The following is a 24715-nucleotide window of genomic DNA, read 5'->3' as shown; positions in this document are numbered from 1 at the left end:
AGCCTTTAATCCCATTACCAACCATAGAGACCTGGAGATCTGTATAGAAAGGCAGTGGCGAGGAAGTCATATGGTTGGGTTTAGAGCCAATGAGAAGGCGTCAGAGAAAGGTATTAAAAACACAAGTCAGGCAGAAAGAAACTCTCTCTCTGGGGAAGCTATAACAGCATGACAGCAAGGTGGTAAGATAAAGTAGTTGTGCTGGGCAGTGGTGGCACACTCCTTTAAATCCCAGCACTCAGGAGTCAGAGGCAAGCAGATATCAGTGAGTTGGAGACTAGACTGGTCTACAGAGTGAGTTCCAGGAAAGGCACAAAGCTACACAGAGAAACCCTGTCTTGAAAAAAAAAAGAAAAAAAAAGATAAGGTAGTTTTGACTCTCTGATCTCTTTGGCTATTTAACTCTGTATTTGGCTCCGTGTTTCTTATTTACTAACACTGTTTAGAATTCTGTCTACACTCTGTGTACTGTAAAATTGACAATTTCATTAAAATACCTTTATGTACATATGTATTTGACGAAGTTTAAACTGTAATAGGGTTCTATACTTGTAGGGAGCCGCCATTCAAAGATGACGCTGGCTTCCTGGTAGCCTAGTTGTAAACAACTCCATATTTGGCTATGCTCTCGGGACTACGTGTCCTATGACCTGTGCATGCACAGGTATGGTAATCGACCTTATGTCCTCAGCCTATCCCATGGCTCCCTGTGCTAGCATTCTGGCGGGACCCAATCACAGTACAGCACGTTTGCCTGATTCCCTATATAAGCAGTTGCAGTTTAGTCCTCGGGGCCTGTCACCTCCTGCTCTCCCTTAATCAAGAGGCGCTCCAATAAAGTGTGATCTGAGAAGAATCCTCGCGTGGTGGTCATTCTTCCTCGATGACCAAGGAGTGCGCCGCATATACTAACCTTCAAATGGCCCTTGATTTTAGATATTTCTCTCCATATTCTCTCCCATAACCTCTTCCCCCTTCCTTTCCCCACTTGATTCTCCCATTCTAGCCTACTACACTTAGCCATCCCTAATTGTCTATTCAATATTACTTTTCTAATGAGATCTAACTAATCCCTCCAGTCCCCTATTGTGTGCATACTCCCTGTGATTCCATCAATTTTAGCTTTGTTATCAATGACTTCACAGCTAATATCCACATATAAGCAAATATATGCAATATTTTAATCTCTGATTCTAGAATACCTCACTTGGTATGATTTTTTTCTCATTCCACTCATTTTCCTTCCAAGTTCATGATGTCACTATTTTATCAGCTGAGTACTCCATTGTAGAAATGTTCCACTTTTCTTTATCTATTCTTCTGTTATGAGAATCTATGTTGGTTTTTAAATTCTGACTATTAATGGAGAAACAAGGAACATAGATGAGCAAGTGTTTCAGTGGTAGGATAAACATCCTTTGGATATATGCCCAAGCATGGTTTAGCTAGATCTTGAGGTGGATTGATTGCCATCTTCTAGACAAGCTGCCACACTGATTTTCATAGTGATTCTGTGGTTTTGCACTCCTATCTGCAATGTTCGAGTGTTCTTACTTCACATTCCTGCCAGCTCTACTTTCCCTTGTGTTGTGGATCTTTGCCATTTTGACAGGTGTAAGATGAAATCTCAGTGTAGACTGGATTTGTAATGATATGACTGCTAATGATGGTGAACTTTTCCTTAAGTGTTTCTCAGCCATTTGTGTTTCCTCTTTCTCATTCTGAAGGCTAATGGCATTGTCCTTTGCCACGCACAAGCTTCTCAGACAGACAGACAAAACATCATTCAAGCAGGCAAAGAACCTCCTCATACAAACAGACAGTAAAGATACTTCTTCCTATCATGAACATTGAAGGTCATATTTCCTTTGTGTCTGTAATAAGCTCTGTCTATGAAGAATGTTTTTGATACAAAATTCAATTGTAATATCTGATGTGATCCAAGTCAACTACTACCAATGGTAATCAGAGCTTGTTAGGAAATTTGCCTAAGAGGAATTGTGTCTGTGAGCTTCATGTCCAATTACATAGATCTAATCATAAGGGATATGGAGCAGAAGAATTATCATAAATGAAATTATTATCTTTTCGTTATCCCCTGGAATTAGGGACTCATACGCAGAGCCACAGGCCAGAGAGTGATTATGAAACCCACAGAGACAAACAGTGTACTCAGAAGAAAATTACTTTTTGAAAAGTACTTCACTCCTTGGAGTAACTTTAATAATAAAAAGAGACACCTGGATGGGTTTATGCATAATTGATACACAGGCTTCTCCATGACTCTTCATGCTGCACTTTGCTCAGGCTCTCTTCTCAGCTACATTACAAAGATGTTGTCTTTGCTTTTTGTCTTCATGGTCCTGAAGCCTGTCTTAATTCTCTGCAGTTTGACTGACCCTATGTGCTTTTTCAGAATTAAAGACAAGGAAAACCCAGAAGGAGATAAAGAAATTGATTGCTCCTTTTTCATTTATACAGAGAATGGAAACATGAAAAATGATTATTTCAGTGGAAATCTTGATAAGCAGTAAGTGGCTCTTTCACTCAGTAATTTTTGTTTATCATGGTAGATGATACATGCTAGGGCTGCGGATAGTTAGGCCATTATTCTGTGTGCCGTCTTTCTGTCTTGTCCTCCCTCTTTTAGTACATTAACCAAATTTCTTTCATATTTAATGAAAGTTATTGTCCTGTTTCTTATGGTATAGGGTTTAATTTTTTTGTAATTCTCTCTCTCTCTCTCTCTCTCTCTCTCTCTCTCTCTCTCTCTCTCTCTCTCTCTCTCTCATTTTTTGAGACAGGGTTTCTCTTTGTAGCTTTGGATCTGTCCTGGAACTCATTCTGTAGCCCAGGCTGGCCTTGTACTCACAGATATCGGACTGCCTCTGTCCCCGAGTGCTGGGATTAAAGGCGTGTGCCACCACCACCCTGTTAACTTTTTTGTATTTCTCAAGTCACAGATTCTAGACTGGAAGCTGAATGAATGATCCATGCTATCAACTTTGCTTTTAGAGACAATCCATTAATATGAAAATTCCCAACTGGTGTCATGTGATGTCCCCAACAAACATAGAACTAAACACTGCTCTTAGTTTATTTCATAGAGGCTACAATAAAGTGGACTTTCTTTTGCCTGCTATAGTTTGTGTGTGTGTGTGTGTGTGTGTGTGTGTGTGTGTGTGTGTGTGTGTGTGTGTGTGTGTATGTTTTCATGAGCACAAAATGCCAAATTCCTATACAGTGGACCTTGGTATATTTGCCCTGACTTTTAGTTAAATATATTAAAAAGGTGGGGAGATATTGTTCAAATAATCTATTTGTCATAATTTTACACTGTTGTGTTCTTTGATTCCTGCTGCTGAAATCAGGTGTGGAAAACAATATCTATTCCCTATTATAGTTTTATGCCACCTTTTCCTCTACAGTCAGTTACATATGCACATTCAACATTTTTGTTGAATAAACAATGTCAGAACTTCTTTCAAAGTTCTAGGTTAGAACCACATGAATCATTCCATTAGAATGCCCCAGTAGTCAGTTTGTTCATTGCTAGAATCGAGGGTACCCCTTCAAGCAATGATTTACTATTTTACTTTAAATGTGCTAGAATATAATGTTTTTCTGTGGTGCCTGCTAACAGCTGAGAGAGAAGTACTAAGGTAATAAATTCATCCAAATTTCTCAGGGATGAAGCCCATTTATTGATTACAAATTGCATATTTCATTTTGCTACATATGCTTTCATTTATTAATTTTATTCCACAATTGAATCTCTTTCTCCCCTTTCCCTAATTATATAAAATAAATTTGTTTATTGCAAGAATGAGTACACTACACAATAATTGTTTTATATTTTTGACCATAATTTTCCTTCATCAATGAGGTTACTGATTGATATTTCAGCTGACAGAATTGTTACAATGTCTCTTGGAGTTTGATAGGGAAGTTATTAAAAATAACATTCTAAATTTGGGTAAAAACACATCTCCAGGTGTGGCATTGTATATGTTTGAGAATTATCACAGTTTTTAGTTTTAGATAAAGGTTATGTTCAGTTTTTGATAGCATATCTTAGTATGAAATTCTACACAGAGAAGAAAGTTTGTGGCTGTATTACAAAATAGAAAAATTTCAGAAGAATTTAAAAACCATAGAAGAAGTAAAACAATGTGTTTTACTATGTGTTGATCATTCATCTGTTTATCAAAAATATCCTTAGGTTTCAAGGAGAATTTAGAGCAATGAGCAAGTGATAATATAATAGTTATAAAATAATTTTCATGGTAATATGGACTATGGAGAAGATGACCCAGACATCCAAATGATCAGATACAAATGAGGAAAAATGAGGCAATTTGAGTAGAATTTGAGCTAAAAAATGTTCACCAATACCTATATCATGTCTTCCATAAACCTATGATTGTCTCCACATTGCAGGCAGCCTGTGCCTTGAAAGTCATGGACAAGATGTTTTTAATTCATTTCACTCACTCAAATTTCACCAGCTAATGAATTAATATGCCTCAGTGATGTGACCTCCTATTTTAAGATGATGGGGAATTTTATGTCTGAAATTCTGGAACTTGAAATTGCATAATCAATCTACATCTGTGCTTATATATTTACATGATACAAGATGAGCATGGTCCAGAGAAATGTTTTAATTTCTCTTAATTTATGATGAGTAATGAAGAAAATGGCAAGGCAAATGTTTTCTTCCTAGACTCCTTTGTCTGGATTTTTACTAATACAAAGTAATTGATTAGTATAGAAACTTTCTCATGGAGGCATAAATGCCTCACTCCTTAAACAATGGTTCTGACCATATCATGAATTTTCTTCATATACTTGTATCTTTATTACAGACAAGATATTTTGTATCTTAGTAGCTATTAAGTCTTATTTATTATATAGCAAACATGTTTCCAGATTACTATATATTTCTCTTCCTGTATTGTGATTAAACAGCAGTTTTTGTTTTATGGCTATTCAATATGGTTTTCTAAGCATTGTTTACATGGTTCTACCATGATTAGAAACAAAGATATCACATTTGTAAAGCAAATGAATTTACAGAAGTAAAATATGTGATTATTTATGCACCTACATGGTTTATTATCTGAATAAATAAATATATAATTTAGATCATTGTGAATAAAATATGAAATTCTGAAACATGGCCAGGATTAATGAGATTCAGCAAAATTAAACACATATTCATCATCTCAAATAAGACTCTTCTGTGGAAATATAAATTGGTATTACAAAGAGACATTCTGCCTATGTATCTATTAGTAAAATCTTTAAGGTTATTATTTAGCTATATGTGAATAGCATGGATAAGGAAACCAGCACATGAATTTTAATGGAAATTACAATATCATACATATTTTGTCAGACTATTACTACTAATGTCCTATACCATCACAGTGAACATAGAGGAGAAGTGGTAGTCCAGTCATTTGTTTTCATGTGCTTTGTAGAACATCAGGAACTTACTTTGTGGCAAGTTAGAAAATTTAATATAAATTTATTGTATATGTATACACTTTAATGTAAAAAAATGAATAGTATGTTACATTTATTTGCTAAATTCTAGGGATCATCATAGCTGTCATCAGATGTAATTTGTCAGTAGAATTGTTTGTTTATACAGTTCCTGGTCATTTTACAACACCTATTTGAATGAGCACTTAGATGTGTCATTTAACAAGCAAAATTTCAAATACTCCAATTCCTCTGTTGACATTCATAATCAGAATTTATGACTGAGAAAAGGATTCTTCTTGTAGTATCCATTATTCTTTATAAGCTGGAATTTGATTGACATAAGAAAGGAAAGTAAGGTTATTATATGTATATATTCTGTATATTTCCAAATTTGTTGGAGACTAAATGTGAGGGATACACAAATGCTTGAACTGTATATTATGATCTTCATGTCAGCATTGTTGGTATATAACAGGAAACTAAGTTATTGGTATTTGTACCCTCCACTGGAGTTAGGATCACAATTTTGCCTATAATTTTCTACTATTTGTCCAAACCATGTTGAAAATGTTCTAGTCATACATATTTCCCGTATGGATGTATAGTGATGAGAGGTAACCAAAGCAATCAATCTCCATTCAGATTGAGTCAAATCTCCAAAACTGTGAGCTTACCTGAACAATGCATGAAGGATTCACTTATTTTCTCACATAACTACACCAACTGGGTTACATATCAAAAATTTATTACTAAGTTGAGGGTTGCATGAAATGCATTATGATCATATTTCCAACCTTCCAACAACTTTCTAAGATCCATGCCTCTTTCTCCTACTATCCTACTTTGTCTCACTTTTTTTAGTGCATCACAGGTCTAAAATGTACCGTCCAATTTCTCTTGAAAAAAAATGGCTTCCACTGGAAAATGTTTAACCATCAAAGTGTGATAATCTTTAAAAAAAATTAAAAACTGGCCTCTATCTTTCAGTTATTTATCAATTGCCAATATTGTTTTAGTTTCTAGTCATCTGTGTGGAGAAAACTTTGGAGTAAGTTTCTTTCTCCTTTCTAAATATAGTGATATTTTACAGAATGGTAGGGGGCTTGTGACTCATTAGAACATTTAAGTTATAAAGTTCACAATGCCACTTCACTTTCATAGATAATGTCCTGCGTCCCAGAGGAAAACCTTATCTGATAAACTCCAGGATTTTTAAGGTTAAAAAGAAAAATAACAACTGATAAGTAGAGGCCTCCCAAGCAGATGAGAAAATATAGCATCATTGATGATGGCACAAGGTAGCAATGGATACTTTTTGAAATAAAGCAATAAACTTTTGAAGATTTTATATAGAAAACTCTCAATATAAAATTATTAAATAATAAAATTGTTAATTTAAATTGAACTATGATTCCAAAGGGGAAAAACACAAATCTAAAATAGGTAATTTGTTTAAGCCTTTTGTTTTTGTTTCTGTTACAATACATTTTATAGTTTACTTGTTTAAAAGAATGAATGAAATGATGTGTGCATCATCACCACAGTCATGATCAAAATATATAGAACATTTCACAAGGAATTATGAATACTGTACTGCTCAGCTGTCATCATTTTATCCCCTCATTTCTACATATTCCTGAATCTACATTCTATCCTATAAAGTTCCAGTTGGGCTTTTCACATGAATGAGATAATCTGCTTTTTGCTCTTTTATGCTTTTTTAACCTAATATGATATTTTCCCAGGGCTATCTACATTACAGCATGGATCACACTTATATCCCCTGCATTTTTTATTGAAAATTCATTTTCATACATTATATTCTGATTATAGGTTTCACACCCCCAACTCCTCTGAGATCCTCTGCACTGCCGCTCCTATCTGAAACCATACCCTTTCTTTCTCTTGATGGAAAACAAAGACTCTTCTAAATAAGAGTTAGAAAATAAGATGAAACATATAACAAATCAAATGGGTAACACAATCATCAAACAGAAGAAATAAAAAGAATGAGATATACAAATAGATAATAAGAGACACACATTCTTACATACAGGAATCCCATAAAAACACAAAACTGGAAGACATAATACAAATCCAAAGGACCTTAAGGATAAATAATTTTAAAGTTATGAAAAATATATTATTATACAATGAAGTCTCACAGATACCATTGAGTTTATATTCTTTTGGCCATTTACTGCCCATTGGGCCAGCCCCAAAGGGTGGTTTGTGTCCCCAGGGACACTCTTTTCAAGAGAACTAAATTTCTGTTTGCAAGTAGATATTGATAGGAGATACTTTCTGAATTTAGAATAGGAGCTTTTGTCCAATTTTCCACTGAGCAAATGGACTCCATCTGAAACTGATGTGTGCAGGTCTTGTGTATGCCACCTAAGCTTCTGTGAGGTCATGTGAATTAGTCCTGAGCATAGTATACCATATTCATTTTGTGTTCTTAATCCACTCTAGCTCTTACAAATCTTTCCACCTCTTCTGTCATAGAGTTCCTTGAGCCCTGTGGGATGTGTTGGTGCATTTGTTGGAGACATCACATGTAAAAGTTGTGCAAGGTCTCTCATTCTATGGACATTGTACAGCTGTGGATTTTGGTATATATATCTATATACTCTGGAGGAAGAAACTTTTCTGACAATGTCTGAGTAAGGAACACATCAATCCCCATATTTGAATGAAATTAGCATTCATTTTATGTCCTTTACCAGAGCAATGTTCTTTGGTTTTTCCCCCTAGGTCCCTGTCCTATCTTTTGTGGGGTTCTTAGCCAGCATTGTAGTGTCAGACATATATTTGATCCCTTGGAATGGACCTAAACCAAATCATTTATTATTTGGTTACTCCCACCAGCTATGTGCCACTGTTTCACTAGCACATCTTGCAGGCAGTCACAATTGTAGATGTTTAGGTTTGTGTTTACCTTGCTTGTGTTTTCAGAGAACTTTGAATACTATGGGCAGTAGTTAGCAGGCATAAACACTCTAGGAAGGCAACAACAACTTGATTTCTTCATTTTTACTCAGTTGTGTAGGTATCATCTTCAGCCATAGGGCCTTATCCCCAGTTTAAAAAGAGGAGCCTATAGCCTTGGTAGCAGCCCGTGCTATTGGAAGGTCCTTTTGGTGCTGATTGGCTAACTATTCAATAAAATGTAACCCATTCTTGGTGCTATAATCTCCCTGTGTTTATAAGTCCTCTCTGTATATTTGGGCTTGATCTCAACTGGTATTTCTCAGTTTCATTCAGGTTGCCTTCATAAATGCATGTTAGGAATGTTACACTATTTTAGATTTCCATCCTATGAACTTGGGCAAAAAATATCTCTATAGTAGGAAGCAGAGTCTTTTGGGTGTATGAACAAGAGTGGAATGCTAAAAATTTATTTCAACTAGACACAAGCTAAAGTCATCTAAGATGAGGTACACTCAGTTAAGATAGTATCTCCATGATATTGGTAGTGGGCATGTCTGTGGAACATTTTCTTAATTAGGGATTGATGGGGGAGGGCCCAGCCCATGGTGAGTTGTGCCATCTCTGGACTCATGGTCCTGGGTCTATAAGAAAGCAGGCTGAACAAACCATGAGAAGAAAGCTAATAAGTAGTACCCCTCTATGGCTTCTTCAACAGCTCCTTTCTCCAGTTTCTTACTCTGTTGGAATTTGTGTCCTGACTTTCTTCTTTCATGAACAGGGATATGGAAGTATATGGCAAATATACTCTTTCCTTATTAGTTTCCTTCTTGGTCATGGTGTTTCACTGCAGCATTAGAATCCCTGACTAAGACAGGTTAGATATCTGGATCTTGAAGTAGATCTATACCAAGTTTCCTGAGGAGTTCCTGCACTAATCTTCATAATGCTCTACAAGTTTGTATTCCCACAAGCAATAGGTGAGTCTTCCCATTAATATGCATTCTTGTAGCATAAACTAAAATTTGTTTGATTGATGTTGGCCCTACTGTATATAATTGGATAAACTTTCAAAGTACATTTAATATAGGTACCCTGATAAGTAAGGATCTTTTCTCATTTTCCAGTCTGCCACTCTGTCCTAATGGTGGTAGATTTTTGGTTTTGTTTTTTGTTGTTGTTGCTGCTGTTGTTGTTGTTATTGTTGTTGCTGTTGTTTTTTGCCATACAAAAGGTTTTCAGTTTCATGAGGTCTCATTTACATATCGCCATTTTGGTACCTTTGCTATCAGTGTTCTGTTCAGAAAAAAAAAAAAACTTTTATGGAAACCATGAGTTCAAGACTATTCCTCAGTTTTCTCTTTTAAGAGCTCTAGCATATCTGGTCTTAAACTGAGGTGTTCTATCCACTTGGATTTGAGTTTTGTCCTGGGTGATAGGTACAGATAAATTTGTGTTCTTCTCCATGTATCCATTCAGTTTGGCTAGCACCGTTTATTAAAGATGTTTAGTTTTTCACAGTGTATTTCTGGCCTCTTTATCATAAAATAGATATCCATAGCTGTGGGAGAATTCAATTTTAACAATGCATACCCATCTCCAGTGGAATGGCAAGGGCCTAGATAATGTGACTTAACTTCAAGTCTTTCTGAAAGAGATAGTTGTAAGAAATAAAAGAATATGACAAAGCTAAAGAAAAAGATTCAAACACAAGCATTAAGAAATTATGAGAAAAATAATCATTCAATCAATTCCATGCTAGCTTCACAGCCCATGTCAAGTCTAGTTACTTGAACATATATTTAGTCACAAAGCAATACAGAAAATATGGATCATGCTGACACAACTTGTGAATCCAGCTCCTAGAACTGCTCCAGGATTGTAAGTAGAATGCCTTCAGATTAGTGGGATTTAAAAAAAAAATTTTTTTAAATCTGAGGGTCTTTAGGAATAAGTCTCTATCTATTTGAGGGAATCAGACTCATATATAGGATATGAAGGTCATGCTCTTTATTTCTCCACAGCTTCAAATCTATCTCAGTTGCAATTCTCTTGCTCTCTTTGTTCTACACAGCTATATACATGTTTAACGGGAGGCTTTTTGCAATAAAAAGGAAAGTTACAAAATCTGCATCTGAAAGTCATAGCAGATCCATTTACCATGACTATGCTTAGGTCCCAAATGTAAAAAATATGTTTCTTTGTCCTGTAGCTAGAGAGTTTTCTCTCAGGGTCCTGCCAAGCCCTGGCAGTCTGACATCAGACTTATAAAATAAACACACAGACATTTATAGTTTTTAAACTGTTTGGCCTAATGGCTCAGGCTTCTTGTTAACTGTTCTTATATCTTAAATTAATCCATTTCTATTATTCTATAAGTTGCCACGTGGCTTGTGGCATACTGGTATCTTAACATCTTCTCATGACGGTGGATGGCAGCATCTCTCTGACTCAGCCTTCCACTTCCCAGAATTCTCCTCTCTGCTTGTCTTGCCTATGCTTCCTGCCCAGCTACTGGCCAATCAGCATTTTATTTATACAGAGCAATATCCAAAGCACTTCCCCCTTTTTTTTGTTTCAAAAAGGAAGGTTTTAACTTTCACATAGTAAAATTACAGATAACAAAATAATTATCAAGCAAGAATTATAGTTATACTGTTTAGTCTATTTATAATATCTAGTCTATTTCTATTTGGCAAAATTAAAGAAGACATCCTATCTATCTTATATTTGTGAGTTTAAGGTTTTATATCTAACTTATCTTTTGTCATAACTAAGGAAAATTGTAACTATCTAGCTTCAACTACATCAAAGACCTCAGAAGGATATAATATTACCTGAGAAACAGGAGAAGGATGCAAGCAATTTCATTAGTCTTGCAGGACAGACAGAGACAGCTGGCAGCCTGGACAGTCACCTAATGTTGCTTTGTAAAGTTGAGGCATCTGTCTTCAGCCTAGAGGACTAGAGCCCCTCAGTCATTTTTCTCAGTGTCCTGAAGAATGTCTGGCAGTTTCCTCTGTGAAGCAGGAACTTGAAGGACCATTTTGTCAAACAAAGTTCAGTGGTCATCTTTCTATGGGTCCTGCATGTCCAGTCAATCAAGCAGTCCAGGAAAGAACAGTTTATTGCCCAAATGGCTATTTTTGCCAAGGTGAAGATAAATTCCATATGGATTGTCTTTGATGTACATCCTTCTCTCTGAAGTAAATCGGTGCTGCCAGGAGCAGACATGTCTCATTGTCTAGAAAGTCTAAATTTTTAAAACATTTTAAATTTCATATTCTGTAGGTCTTTGAAGTATTTGAAGATTACCTATCTCTCTGAAATATATCTACGTATACCTAGAAAACTTAACATGTTAAAAGTTTGACTATCATAGATGACTAAATATTAATCTGTATTTCTTAATTATCCTTTACAATCTAAATGAGTTACATAAACATAATACCTCAAACATTCACACACACACACACACACACACACACACACATATATATATATATATATATATATATATATATATATATATATACTGTATAACAAAATTAAGGTTAAACTTGTATCCAAGGACTAAAATCTAGACCAATGTAAAACATTTTAAACAAGTTGTTGCTCTTTAAAAGTAGGTTCAACAATCTACCCTTTTATCCTATTGTATCTATATCATATATATATATATATATATATATATATATATATATATATATACATCATTATCCTCTTTGTAACCCCCAATCACAAGAAAAGGACTTGTAATTCTATATAGAAGGCTGTGAAGCCAGACCATTTTCTGTAGCCCTTCCTAATTTTGAATTTTTTTCCACATAAAGCTGTTTCCTTCGTGACTTGGTTAATTGTTACTTGTTATTTGGGACCTAAACAATAAACAATTATTTAGTTGAAAGTTTAGTTTTATTCATACATTGAGGTTAGGAGTTTGTAAAAGTGTTAATTACCAAAGAATGTAGTAGGGAGTAAATGCTGGACTCTGTGATCAATGAGGACTGACTAGAGAAACTAGGATATTATTTTAGTTTACTTTGTGATTAATAACCTTGGTTAGACTTCTGTAACTCTCTCTTTGTGCATATCTATGATGTTTAACTTATGGTCCATTTCCAGAAACATTCAATCTAGTTTGAATTTGATCTGAGGCCAAAAATCAGCCAAAAGTATGTGGCTCCTCTCAGAACTGAGAAGAAATTGCTGTTTTTTAGGTCAATCTAACTAGTGATAAAAAAACAGGTCCTAAGAGATTTATAAACCTTGTAGAATAATAATTTTTTTATGCAGCATATCCTAATATATTTTCTGTATATTTAAATTATACAACTTAATGAGAAGCCATCTTCCTGACCATCCACAGATATATGTGCCCATAATATTGAGATGGAATCAAGAGATTACATATACACATCAGTTGAGATTACACATTACAGTTTAGGTATTGGGGAGATACCATAGCTGTTTATGCACAAGTGAAATTACAGACAGAAGCAACAATGTCCAGAGTCTGTGGCCCTTTAAGCTGTGTCTGAAGAGGTTCTGCCATCAGAGAATTATTGGTCTGGTGAGATGACACCTGAACTATAAATTGCCATCTGCTGTATATACTTGAGCCTCTAGTAAAACCATTGATACCAGCAGCTCTCAGAATGAGGCAATATCTAAAATACTCATGAACAACAAACACACTGAAATGAGATGTTAATGTTAAATAAGATCAAACTCTATATGAAATGTATCAACACATTTACATTCAATCAAAATAACTCAATGAAAGAGAGAAGCTAAATAAGTGTATTACACAGGACATAACAGGACAAGTCTAAAACAACTCTATGCAAGACATCTTCTGTAATACAAAGCGAAGTATAGAGGTTGAAAGGCTTCAGAACAGCCTAAGGGTCCACATAAAGAGAAGGTAATTCATTCCTCACTAGAAGCAGGAATAGTTATATACAGTCGTATATCACTAAATATTGGACATCCTCAAATACAAAATGAAATTAAGAAAGAATGTGAAATGAAAGAGGGAGTATAAGAATTATTATGCTATTTGCATTACCTATGAATCCTTCAGCCTTTTCAGAGCTCTTGACACAAGAAGGTTCGTGTATCCAGTCTTCATATCCTTACCAAAAACATATCTTTGTCCAGTGCTGCATGTGTATAAAAGTATAGCATTCCAGATAGCAGATAATACCCATTTATTTTCCACATATGTTCAATGTTAGAAGTACAAGATGATGGCATGAGCAGATTCAATGGTAGCCAGTACAATATTTTCTAGTCCCTGACGGCATATATACATTTTATGATGGTTACAGAAAATAGGCTGGAACTTTAAGAAAATTCAAAGTAAAAGAATCAATCACATTGGTATGAAATAGACCCCCCCACACACACACACCAAAAAAGCCTTTGAGAATGCTAATATTCTCCCATATGAATGAGGTATCACATCCTCATACATCAAAGAAATAGCACTTATGTGACCTACTAAAGAGACAAAGACAGACAAGAATTCAGTGCAATTCTCACATTGAGTGTGATGTAAAATTGTCATATTAGAACCTAATCTCTCAGGAATAGTGTGCTCTGTTTTCAGGATGACACCAAAGAACGTCCACTTGATTTTCTCTCTTTATTTTGCCATGGAAGAAATCAATAGGAACCATCTTATTTTACCAAACATTTCTCTGCTAGTTAACATCAAATGTAACATGATGGAAGAGAAGAATAAATATGGTCTATCTCCAAAAAGAAGTGAAAACTTTCCTAACTACTACTGCAAAAATCAGAGAAAATATTTAATTGTACTTACAGGACCCACATGGGGAGTTTCTGCAAATTTTGGATCATTCCAGTACATGTCTAGAACTCCAGAGGTGAGTTGAAGTGGGATAATTTTAATGAAATACTTTCTCCTTCAAGTTGACTTTCTGAGTACCAAAAAGGTTAAAAGACAGAGGCTGAGTTTATATCTATTCAGTTCTATCAAAAATAAAAGCTCAGATACTTTCAGCAGAAAACATAACAACTTTATCACAAAAAGACAGCAGAAGTCTGAAATATTTAACCAGAAAATTTAGTGTATTTGTAGTTTTTAGACAATCACAAGAAATGAAATTTTAATAATGAGGATAAGAATTCACATTTTCTAACACCCCCAGCATTTGCTGAGTACATGTAGGTCTTAGACCAAACATTATTCATTATATCTTCTTCATTTGTGCTTATGTTCTATGTCCTCCAGCTCTACTATGGTTATTTTCAACCTTTCCTGAATGTCCATGAACAATTTCCTCATCTCTACCAGATGTCTCCCAAGGACACATCTCTACCACTAGCCATGGTGTCCCTACTGGTTCACTTCAGATGGAACTGGGTGGGAGTAATCATTTCAGATGAAGACCATGGACTTCAGTTTCTTTCTGAATTGAGAGAGGAGATGCAAAGGAACATTGTCTGTTTAGCATTTGTGAGTATTTTCATCCATGGGAATTTGTCATTCCTTAAAATTGCTGAGAAGTACTTTAACCAGATCATGATGTCTTCAGCAAAGGTTGTGATTGTTTATGGAGATAAAGACTCTACTGTACAATTGAACTTTATACTATGGAAATCTGTAACATATAACAGAATCTGGGTCAGTATGTCACAATTTGATAGAATCACAATTAAAGGAGATTTCTTGCTTAACTCACCCCATGGAACTCTCATTTATTCACATCAGAATTCTGAGATATCTGGTTTTAAACAATTTATGCAGAGAGTGCACCCTTCAAATTACAGTAATGAAATTTCATTGCTTAGACTATGGTGGATTTATTTTAATTGTTCTTTGTCATCATCTGATTGTAAGAAACTGAGAAATTGTTCTACCACAAATATATTAAACTGGTTGTTTAGGCACCAGTTTGGAATGGCCATGAGTGACTCAAGTTATAACTTATACAATGCTGTGTATGCTGTGGCCCACTCACTCCATGAGATGCTTCTGCAACAAGTAGACATATGGTCAGAGAATACTGGAAAAGGACTGGAATTGGACTCATGGAAGGTATTATTATTGCATTGAACAGCATGTATGTCATAGATATGACTTTGTTGAAAGGAACCATAGTTTTCTAAATGTAGGCAAACTACAAACTTTTCTTCCAGATGCATATAATTCTGGACAATTTCAGTGCATTTGATGAAGATCATGTTAGTGTCATAAATTTTATTACAGATGATACTGGCACAAGTCTGCCTTTTATATTCTAAGGGAAGAAATTTTGTCCAGAATATTTCAAACACAAACATTAATCTTATGTTTCTAAAATTTGGAAGGAAAATATTTTCTCATGAATTCTTACATGATGAGAAAATGAATTTAGTTATATGATCAAAAAGTTGCTCCTCATTGGAATAATTAGATTTCAGTTAATACTAATAGTACTGCTACTTTTTGAAATATTATGGAACACAGTTACCTAGGTTATGATCAAATAACAATATTGCCAGGAAGAAGTAGAGAATTCATCTCTCATCTATAAACATATAATTTAGGATGCACATGTTAGAGTATCATCACCAGTGAGAAAATTTTAACTTTAAAGTGTAGTGAACTTTATATTTGTATGTAATTTCTTTTATTTACTACTGAGTACTTCTAATAAAGTTACATTTTAGGAGAGGCAAATGAAAATTACCAGCATTATAAAATTCACATTTTCTGTCCTACTGTATAGGTATAGTTAAAACTAAAATAACAAATGTGTTTTAGATATTCTCTTATTTGAAGAACATACAATTTGTTAATACTCCTGGAGATCTGGTGAATATGAACCAAAAGACAAAACAGGATACAGAGTATGACATTTTCTATATCACAGATTTTAACCACTTTGGACTTAAAGTGAAAATAGGAAAGTTTTCTGGACATTTTCCAAGCAATCAACAATTGTACATATCTGATGAAATGATAGAGTGGGCCACAGATTTAAGACAGGTAATTTGGTCTTAACTCAAATGATTTACATGTAGCACAAATAGTCTGAAACAGCATGCTTCATCTTTGGGATAAAAGGTTTTGACATTTATTCATTTATTGACTCACTTCCACCCTCTATATTCTCTCTCTCTCTCTCTCTCTCTCCCTCTCTCTCTCTCTCTCTCTCTCTCTCTCTCTCTTTCTCTCTCTCTCTCTCTCTGTGTATCTCTGTCTCTCTCCTTCTCTCCCCTCTTGTGGGCTTCACAATACTTAAATCACCATACATTCATAATATTTGTCATAAAAAACCAATGGATTTTTACTTTATAACATATGTGTTTAAAAAGAGAATTTTCAGTGCCTCCATGTTGTGAATCACTGCAGCTTTTGCAATTTTCATCTGTCTCTAAAATTTATCTGATTTTCCTCAGATTCTACCTTCTGTATGCAGTAGGCCTTGCAATCCAGGACACAGAAAATCCCCTCAGGAAGGGAAGGCTGTCTGTTGTTTTGATTGTAATCCATGTCCAGATAATAAAATTTCCAACATGACAAGTAAGGAAATTATATCAACAGATTTCTTATATTATCTCACATTTACATAGTTCTCAAACAGTCCTTTGGGAAAATGGAAGAGATGAATCTCACTAAGAAGTTGAAAGTATAAGTATCACTGCTATTTGAAATAATATACTCTGTCTTTTAAACTGCATTTTTGTGTCATTATTCTAGAACTCATGAATGTAATATTTTCTCCTGCACATTACTTTAGAGCACTAACGGTTACTATGGCAACTCATCTTCATCCTAATAGTGAGCATTTTGTAATAAGTTGTATCTATCTTTCACTTGATTTAAACCTTATACAGTGTACATACATATGTTCCTAGTTCCCCCTTCCCAGTTTTTCTGACAAGGAGTAGATGTTCAGTAGCATTGTACCATGTTTTAGAAACACTCTTATGTGTACTGTGTGCAAATGTAGATCATGCTATGTAGAAATGTAGAACATATAAATATAGAAACATTATCATTGGTAGCTTGTATTTTCAGTTTTATTGTATTTCATATGTGAGTTTGGATGCCATAATATTGAACTCTGAATTAAAGAGTTTATTATAACATTCATAACAAGTAAATCAAAGAGACTTTTTTAATTAAAGAGGGCGATTAATCCAATTTGAGGTACAGAAACTGAAAACATCAATTTGGTAGTGTATCAGATAACAGAAAGCTTGAATTAATAAGTGTAGTAGTGATAAGAAATAGCTAAATACTTAACTGACAGTTTCACTTAGAGCCAGAACATCATGTAAATAATTCTACATGAGTTAAACTTGAGGATTATAAAAAAAAATATAGTGCAGGATTTTACAAATTACACTAAAATAATAAACATATTTGAATACAAAACCCAGTGTATAATGTGAGAAAGTAAACTACTTGAATAGAATAATGCACAAAAAGAAAATAAAAATTATTTATTTTAAGTGATACACACACACATACATATATATGTATATATATACATATATATATATATATATTCCAAATTAACTGATCAAATATTGACTTTTGTGTTGGTTAACTACAAAGATTCTATACTCGAATTTTTAATTCCCCTTCACTTACTTTAAAAAGCATGAGAGGAGTGGACAAAAGGGAAACTGTGGTAAGGGTGTATTGTACAGGAGAAGAATATATTTTCAATACAATGAAATAAATAGGATACTTTATAATTAATTTTAAAAGAATATTAAAAATTAAAGTATTATAATGCTCCTAATCAACAGTTTAGATGACACTCCTTAGCAATATCAGAGAGGACTGAAAAACTGAAGCCAAATAGAAAATTTTGATGGATAGACTCAGTGCTGAAATGGAAATATCACTTTTCAGTTTGGTCTGTTGTGTCAAAGCAATTGGAATAAAAAGAAATATGTTGAGGTATAAATCACAAATTGTCAGCATCATTTAGTACTATCTTTCAAAATCATGCCATTGAGATTTAGAATATTATCTAGATTTAGGTGTTTTCTCAATAAATACTGCAACCTTGGGAGTATTGCACTGCCAAACATCATAGAAATTTTTAAAATTTGCGGATTATGTGCACAACTAAGTTCAAACATTGAAGCCCAAAACTAAATGGGATGTTTTTGACATGTAGAGAATTTAGATGGGAATTTGTTCATGTTGTTTCTTCATTCCTTGATAGTGCTGGATATTTTTTCTGTTTCTTCTCTTTTTTATTTTTGATATTATAATACAATTATATCACTCTCCATTCCCTATCATTCCTTAAACACCTCCAATAAAGACCCCCAGAATCTCTTTCAAATCTATAGCCTCTTTTCTCATTAATTGTTGGTATGTGTATTTGTTTTATGTGTAGGAGTATGTAGATATATTTCTAAATTCAAACTCTTCAGTCTGTGCAATATTACTTGTATGTTTTCAGGGCTGACCATTTTGTTTTCCAAAAATAATTAGTTGGTGTGCTTTACTCTGGGAAAGACATTTCCTTCCGCTCTTCGATGCCTGTAACTCTCTTTCTAGCATTGTGGCCTGATGGTCTTTCCCCCACCCACTTTGCCACATCTATTGTTTTTGTATTCACCTGAATTTTAAGCAATCATGTTGGTGTGACTTTATGGCTGTAGCTTGTGACATTTATAGGAGATACTGACTCACATCAAGTTCCCTGATGCCCTATCTCTTACAGTCTTTCCATCTTTTGCATTTTTTCCCTGAGTCATTAAGTGGCAGAGTATTATAATAGATGTACCCATTGTACTTGGTGGCAAAGTCTACATTTTAAGGGGCTGTTATTTTTCCCTAGTAGCCTCAATGATAAGAGTCTTTGATGAGGGGAGAAGAGTTTACTAATATGTGAGTAAGCAAAAATATTTTGAACATTGTTAGGTATAATATTGTAATCATAATATCGTACATGTGGGTTCTAAGATATGGACTGAGTAGAATTTGATTTCCAAAGTGCCCCATAAGGTCATTTATGTGTGGGATCTAATTTGTTGCTGATAGATTAATTATAATATCCAGTGAACTAGCTCATTATCAGTTCATGTTTTTTATATAGTACACAAAACTATGAATAACAAATGTCTTTTTTCATGAATGATTCAATTCTAGGTTGGTTACTGTGGTTATCTGAACATTATTTAAAAGTGTATTATTGATTTTTTAAATGTTCACGGGTAAGATAAATATAAAAAACCCTTTGCATCAAGATGAAAGGCAACAGAAAATAGAATTAAATCCTATGCACCAAAGATATTTAGTTTTCATATAACAAAAGATGTAAATAAAATTTAGCTATGACTTCCTAATTCATTAATGTGTCATGTTTAATGAGTACTAGGGAAAAATTAAAACTCAAAATACTTCCCTTCCTATACTAGACATGGACGATTGTGTGAAGTGTCCAGATGATCAGTACAGCAATGCAAAACGAACTCACTGCCTCAAAAAAGTTGTGACCTTTCTGGCTTATGAAGAACCCTTGGGAATGTGTCTGGTTGGCTTGGCTCTGTGTTTCTCTTCTCTTACAGCTATTGTACTAGCTATCTTTTTGAAACATCAAGATACACCCATAGTTAAGGCCAATAACCGAGTTCTCAGCTATGTCCTCCTCATCTCCCTCATATTTTGTTTTCTCTGTCCCTTGCTCTATATTGGCCATCCCCATGTGGCCACCTGTATCTTGCAGCAGACAACATTTTCAGTTATTTTCACTGTGGCAGCATCTTCTGTCTTGGCTAAGACAATTACTGTGGTACTAGCATTCAAAGTCAGTGTTCCAGATAGAAGAATGAGATGGTTCCTGGCATCAGGTGCACCTAACTTCATCATTCCCATCTGCACTGTATTCCAACTGATTATTTGTGGAATCTGGATGGGAACTTCTCCTCCATTTGTTGATGAAGATGTACATGCTGAACATGGCCATATTTTGATTGTCTGCAACAAAGGTTCAGTTATTGCCTTCTACTGTGTCCTGGGATATTTGGGCTCACTTTCCCTGGCAAGCTTTACTGTAGCTTTCTTGGCCAGAAATCTGCCTGACACATTCAATGAAGCCAAGTTCCTGACATTCAGCATGATGTTGTTCTGCAGTGTCTGGATTACGTTCCTTCCTGTCTACCAAAGCACCAAGGGCAAGGCTACAGTAGCTGTGGAGATTTTCTGTATTTTGGCCTCAAGTGCAGGGCTACTTTTTTGCATCTTTGCCCCAAAGTGCTACATTATTTTGTTCAAACCACAGGAAAATTCTTTTCATAAAATCACCAAAACACATTCTAAAAATGAAAATATCCATTAAATATAATAACTTATTCCCTATACAATACATGCCTACAATATCACAAGCATCCTTTCTGCTAAGCAAATATGTCAAAGTAAGAAGTTTGATCTTATGGAAACATACAAAATAAAATGCATAATAAAATTTAAACACAAAATCTGAATTTAAGTTCTATTAAATCAAACATTATAATAAGTCATTTCTACTTGTGTAATTCTGCTTTTTGTTGTTGTTTATTATTGAACTGTGTTGTATCTGAGGACTGGCATAGAAAATTTTACATTATTTCATTTGACTGCAGTACTCCACTACTAATTATTTGTTATCTTTACATTTCCAAAATTTTGGGAAAGAGTGTATATTCAAAATATATTTAATTATGAAACAATTCATATTGATCTAGGACTGTAAAGAAAGCTACAAAAAAGTAAATTATTTTTTATGTAAGGATATAGACCAGAACATGGGATAATACAAATAATGATGCCAGGAGGTATATGATGCTAAATGCTTTCTGACTTCACTTGAAGCTTGAACAATAGTAAGATATTTCATGTCTTAATTTGTAAGGCTGTTGAATATCTCAGAGCTGGAAATGGAAAAGAGCTCACAGTATAACAGTCTATTGTTATTTTGCTAAGTGATCACAGTATCAAATGCCTTTTTTAATATTTATGCATATATCTGGAGACCTAAGCTGCTCTCAAACTTGGTCATATAAGATTATTCATGTAATATAAGTCAAGGGAGAAATGTATAATAGTTTGAAGTCCTAAGAACAGACAAAGTGCCCTGACCTAAATAGGACATCTAACCAAATGCTTTCATCATCATGGCTTAGGGAAATCTTTAAATAGATGGCAGAAGGATTTAAGAGACAACAGGGAAGTAGTTCAGGAATGTCATCTTTATAAAAAGATGTTTCTATTGTAATTCTGCTTACTTGACACAATCTCCACAAGAACAAACAAGAGAAATACTGGCAAAGACTCAGTAGATCTTCTTTAGGAACCAACCCCAGCACACTGATGAGCCATAGGCAGTTGATAGTGCCTGTGGAAGGAAAAGTTCTTTTGAGGTTGTGTTTTTTGTAAAAATTCTAATAAATGGCCCCAAACTCATGCACATGTTACCATCACTAATTGAGCATACTGTGTTATAAAAATCAACAGTCAATAATTTGGGAAAAGGTTCTCTTTTGATGAGGGGAATATTGTATGGAGAAGCAAGTAGATATGATTCTGTTACACTGATTAATGATATTCTCAAAAATAAATAAATTTAAAAAAGTCCTCTATGAGATTGTTCATCATTCATCTATGAATTGAAGCTGACTGCTCCCAGAAATATACTTAAGAGTCTATAGGATTGAAATTAATCTGTGCCCTAAAATATTCTTGGACTTTCTAGGGTCAGAAGTCCTAGAGCCTAGATGATCTAGCAAGTAAAGTAAATAGAGAGTTCCTACTACCTGAATGTTAACAGAACCTGGAAATAGACAGAATAGGCAAATGAATGCTGATTACAACTTGAAATTGGTGGTGCTTTTTGTCATCTTTAAGAACCTGAAGTTTTTAGAACTACAGTATAGAGTGGGACCACATATCCTTTATAATCCTCTAGCTCTGGATTGTTCTGTAAGATTTTTGTGACATTTTCATGGACTTGAAATGGATTTGTCATGAAGTGTGCCATGTGTGTTGTGGCTAGTAGCCAAGAATTTAGAAACTGGTTACCAATCTTTCCTTGATTCATGATTTTAACTTTATTGTCACATTCAGGAAAGTCATTGGTTTCTTTGAAGAACATTGTGACAGGAATATATCCTAGGGAAATTCCAGGTCTGTAGACATCCTTTTGTGGTAACATATTGGACAATGTTAGAAGTTATAAGAAAGAATGATTGTCTCTTCTGTGATCTCCCCAAATAGAAGGTATAATGATAAGAATTTTAATGGGAATTGAAATCTCAAAATTTTTACATATCCTGAGTTTTGTTCTGTGACATGGATCTGGTCTGGTCTCAGAGTCTTCTTTGCAGATTTGATCCTCTGAGAGACTTCTTTACAGCTTGGCTTAATTTTATCCTAGAAAGTTTCTCATGTTTGTTTGATTACATTGTCAGGGAGGGGTCCTGTGAACCTCTTAAGTATCAAGAATTCCCTGAAGCTATTTTGAGTTGTGTATCTCCCTTCTTAGGAGCTCTGAATATGTTGGAAATTTTAATTGCAGAGGAAACTGTTACACAGCACACCACTCCCTGCTATATGTCTTATATTCTTTCTGTACACTCTTCTGCAGTGATCCATGAGATTTTGCATCAGTGACTACAAATGTCCACAAATAATTAATAGCCTACCATCTCCCCCAAACAGGCCATTGTTCCCAGGAGATTCACCAGAAGTTGTGAGTTGCGGCTGACAATAACAGTGATCTATGGGTAAAAGCACACCTGTTCATAAGGCAGTTTGACAGGCACCTAATGTCTATCAAATAAAATTATAAAAATTGTTTCTTCAACCCCAGATTTTTGCTTTGACTTACATTACCAGGCTTGAACTCTCTCTTGTCTAGTTGACTGTCTGCTCTTTTGACTGTAATCCCTGTCCAGAAAATGAAGTTTCCAACATGATGAGTAAAGATGTGATTTACCAAAATAATCAATAGATTGTTTATTTTCTCCCAATAAACTAAATAAAAGTGTTTATTTAGTTCCCAATGAGTCCTTTGGGGAAAAGAAAGTTTCATTATGAGTGTGAAAGCATCAGTAACAGTGCTATTTGAAATACTGCACTCACTTTTTATTTATTTTTTTTATTAAGAAAATTTTTTTCATTCAATTTACACATCAATCAAAGATCCTCCTCTTCCCTCCTCCCACCCCTTAGCCATGCATTTCCATCCTCCAACACCACCCCACAAAAAGGCAAGGCCTCTTATTGGAAGGCACATCCAGTAGAGGCAATTTTAAGCCCTTCTCCCACCTCAAGCATGCATGAGTTGTCCTATTATAGGTAGTGGGCTCCAAAAAGCCCACTCATGCACCAGGGATGCATTCTGATTCTATGCCAGAGCACCCCACAAAGAGATCAAGCTATACAGTTGTCTCAACATGCAGAGAACCTAGTTCAATCCTACGCAGGCTCCACTGCCATTGACCCATATTTCATGAGTTCCCACTAGTTTGGTTTTATCGTCTCTGCATGTTTTCCCATCATGATCCTGATGCACTTGCTCATAGAATGCTTCTTCTATTTCTCCAACTGTACTATTGGAGCTCGGACTGGTGTCTAGCTGTGGATCTCTGCTTCTGCTTCTATGAGTTACTGAAGAAAAGCTCTGTAATGACAATTAAAGTATTCACTGATTTCATGACTGGGCTAAGCCAGTTCAGTTCAGGCACCCTCTCCACTATTTCTAGTAGTACAAGCTGGAGTCATCCTTGAGCATTCCTGGCAACTTCCCTAGCACTGGGTTTCTCTCTATCTCCTTGAAACCTTCCCCTGTCATTGGATCTCTTTCAATGCTTTCCCATCCCATCCCTGTTCCAGCTTGACTATCCCATTCCCTAATGTTCTCATCCCCTATCACCTACCAAACATTGCCCACCCCTCATCCTGAATATTTATGCAGATATCATCTAGTTCCCCTTCACTGCGCAATCTATATATCTCTCTTTGGGTATTCCTTGTTAGCTAGCTTCTCTGGAGTTGTGGGTTGTTGTATGGCTATGCTTTGCTTTATATCTAGTATCCACTTATGAGTGGGTACATACCATGTGTGTCCTTCTGAGTTTGGGTTACCTTACTCAGGATGATATTTTCTAGCTTCATCCATTTGACTGCAAATTTATGATGTCATTGTTTATTCCTGCTGAGTGGTATTCCATTGTGTATATGTACCACAGCTATACCACTCTTGGGCATATATTCAAGAAATGCTCAATCATACCAAGGGACACATGCTTGATTATGTTCTGAGCAGGA

At 34.9% G+C, this 24715-nt stretch overlaps 1 protein-coding gene across 1 annotated transcript; it reads left to right on the top strand.

The window, feature by feature from the left end:
* Positions 1-2333: 2333 nt before the first annotated feature.
* On the top strand, positions 2334-20835 carry LOC102916442 (vomeronasal type-2 receptor 116-like). Its single transcript, XM_006990770.3, has 6 exons — positions 2334-2530; positions 14036-14315; positions 14684-15490; positions 16199-16423; positions 16837-16960; positions 19828-20835. The coding sequence occupies exons 1-6, from the start codon at positions 2334-2336 to the stop codon at positions 20745-20747; spliced, it is 2553 nt and encodes an 850-aa protein (XP_006990832.2). The 3' UTR covers positions 20748-20835.
* Positions 20836-24715: the final 3880 nt, after the last annotated feature.

This window comes from Peromyscus maniculatus, chromosome 1, assembly GCF_049852395.1.
Source record: "Peromyscus maniculatus bairdii isolate BWxNUB_F1_BW_parent chromosome 1, HU_Pman_BW_mat_3.1, whole genome shotgun sequence".
Taxonomy (NCBI): Eukaryota; Metazoa; Chordata; class Mammalia; order Rodentia; family Cricetidae; genus Peromyscus; species Peromyscus maniculatus.
This window is presented reverse-complemented; position numbering and strand designations above follow the sequence as displayed.

What these genes read in the sequence shown, in the direction of transcription:
- LOC102916442 (XM_006990770.3), top strand. Translation starts at nt 2,334, where the DNA reads ATGTTGTCTTTGCTTTTTGTCTTCATGGTCCTGAAGCCTGTCTTAATT. An exon ending in TGGAATTGGACTCATGGAAG is followed by an intron (nt 15,491 to 16,198) that starts GTATTATTATTG and finishes AATGTGTTTTAG; the next exon opens with ATATTCTCTTATTTGAAGAA. An exon ending in GGGCCACAGATTTAAGACAG is followed by an intron (nt 16,424 to 16,836) that starts GTAATTTGGTCT and finishes GATTTTCCTCAG; the next exon opens with ATTCTACCTTCTGTATGCAG.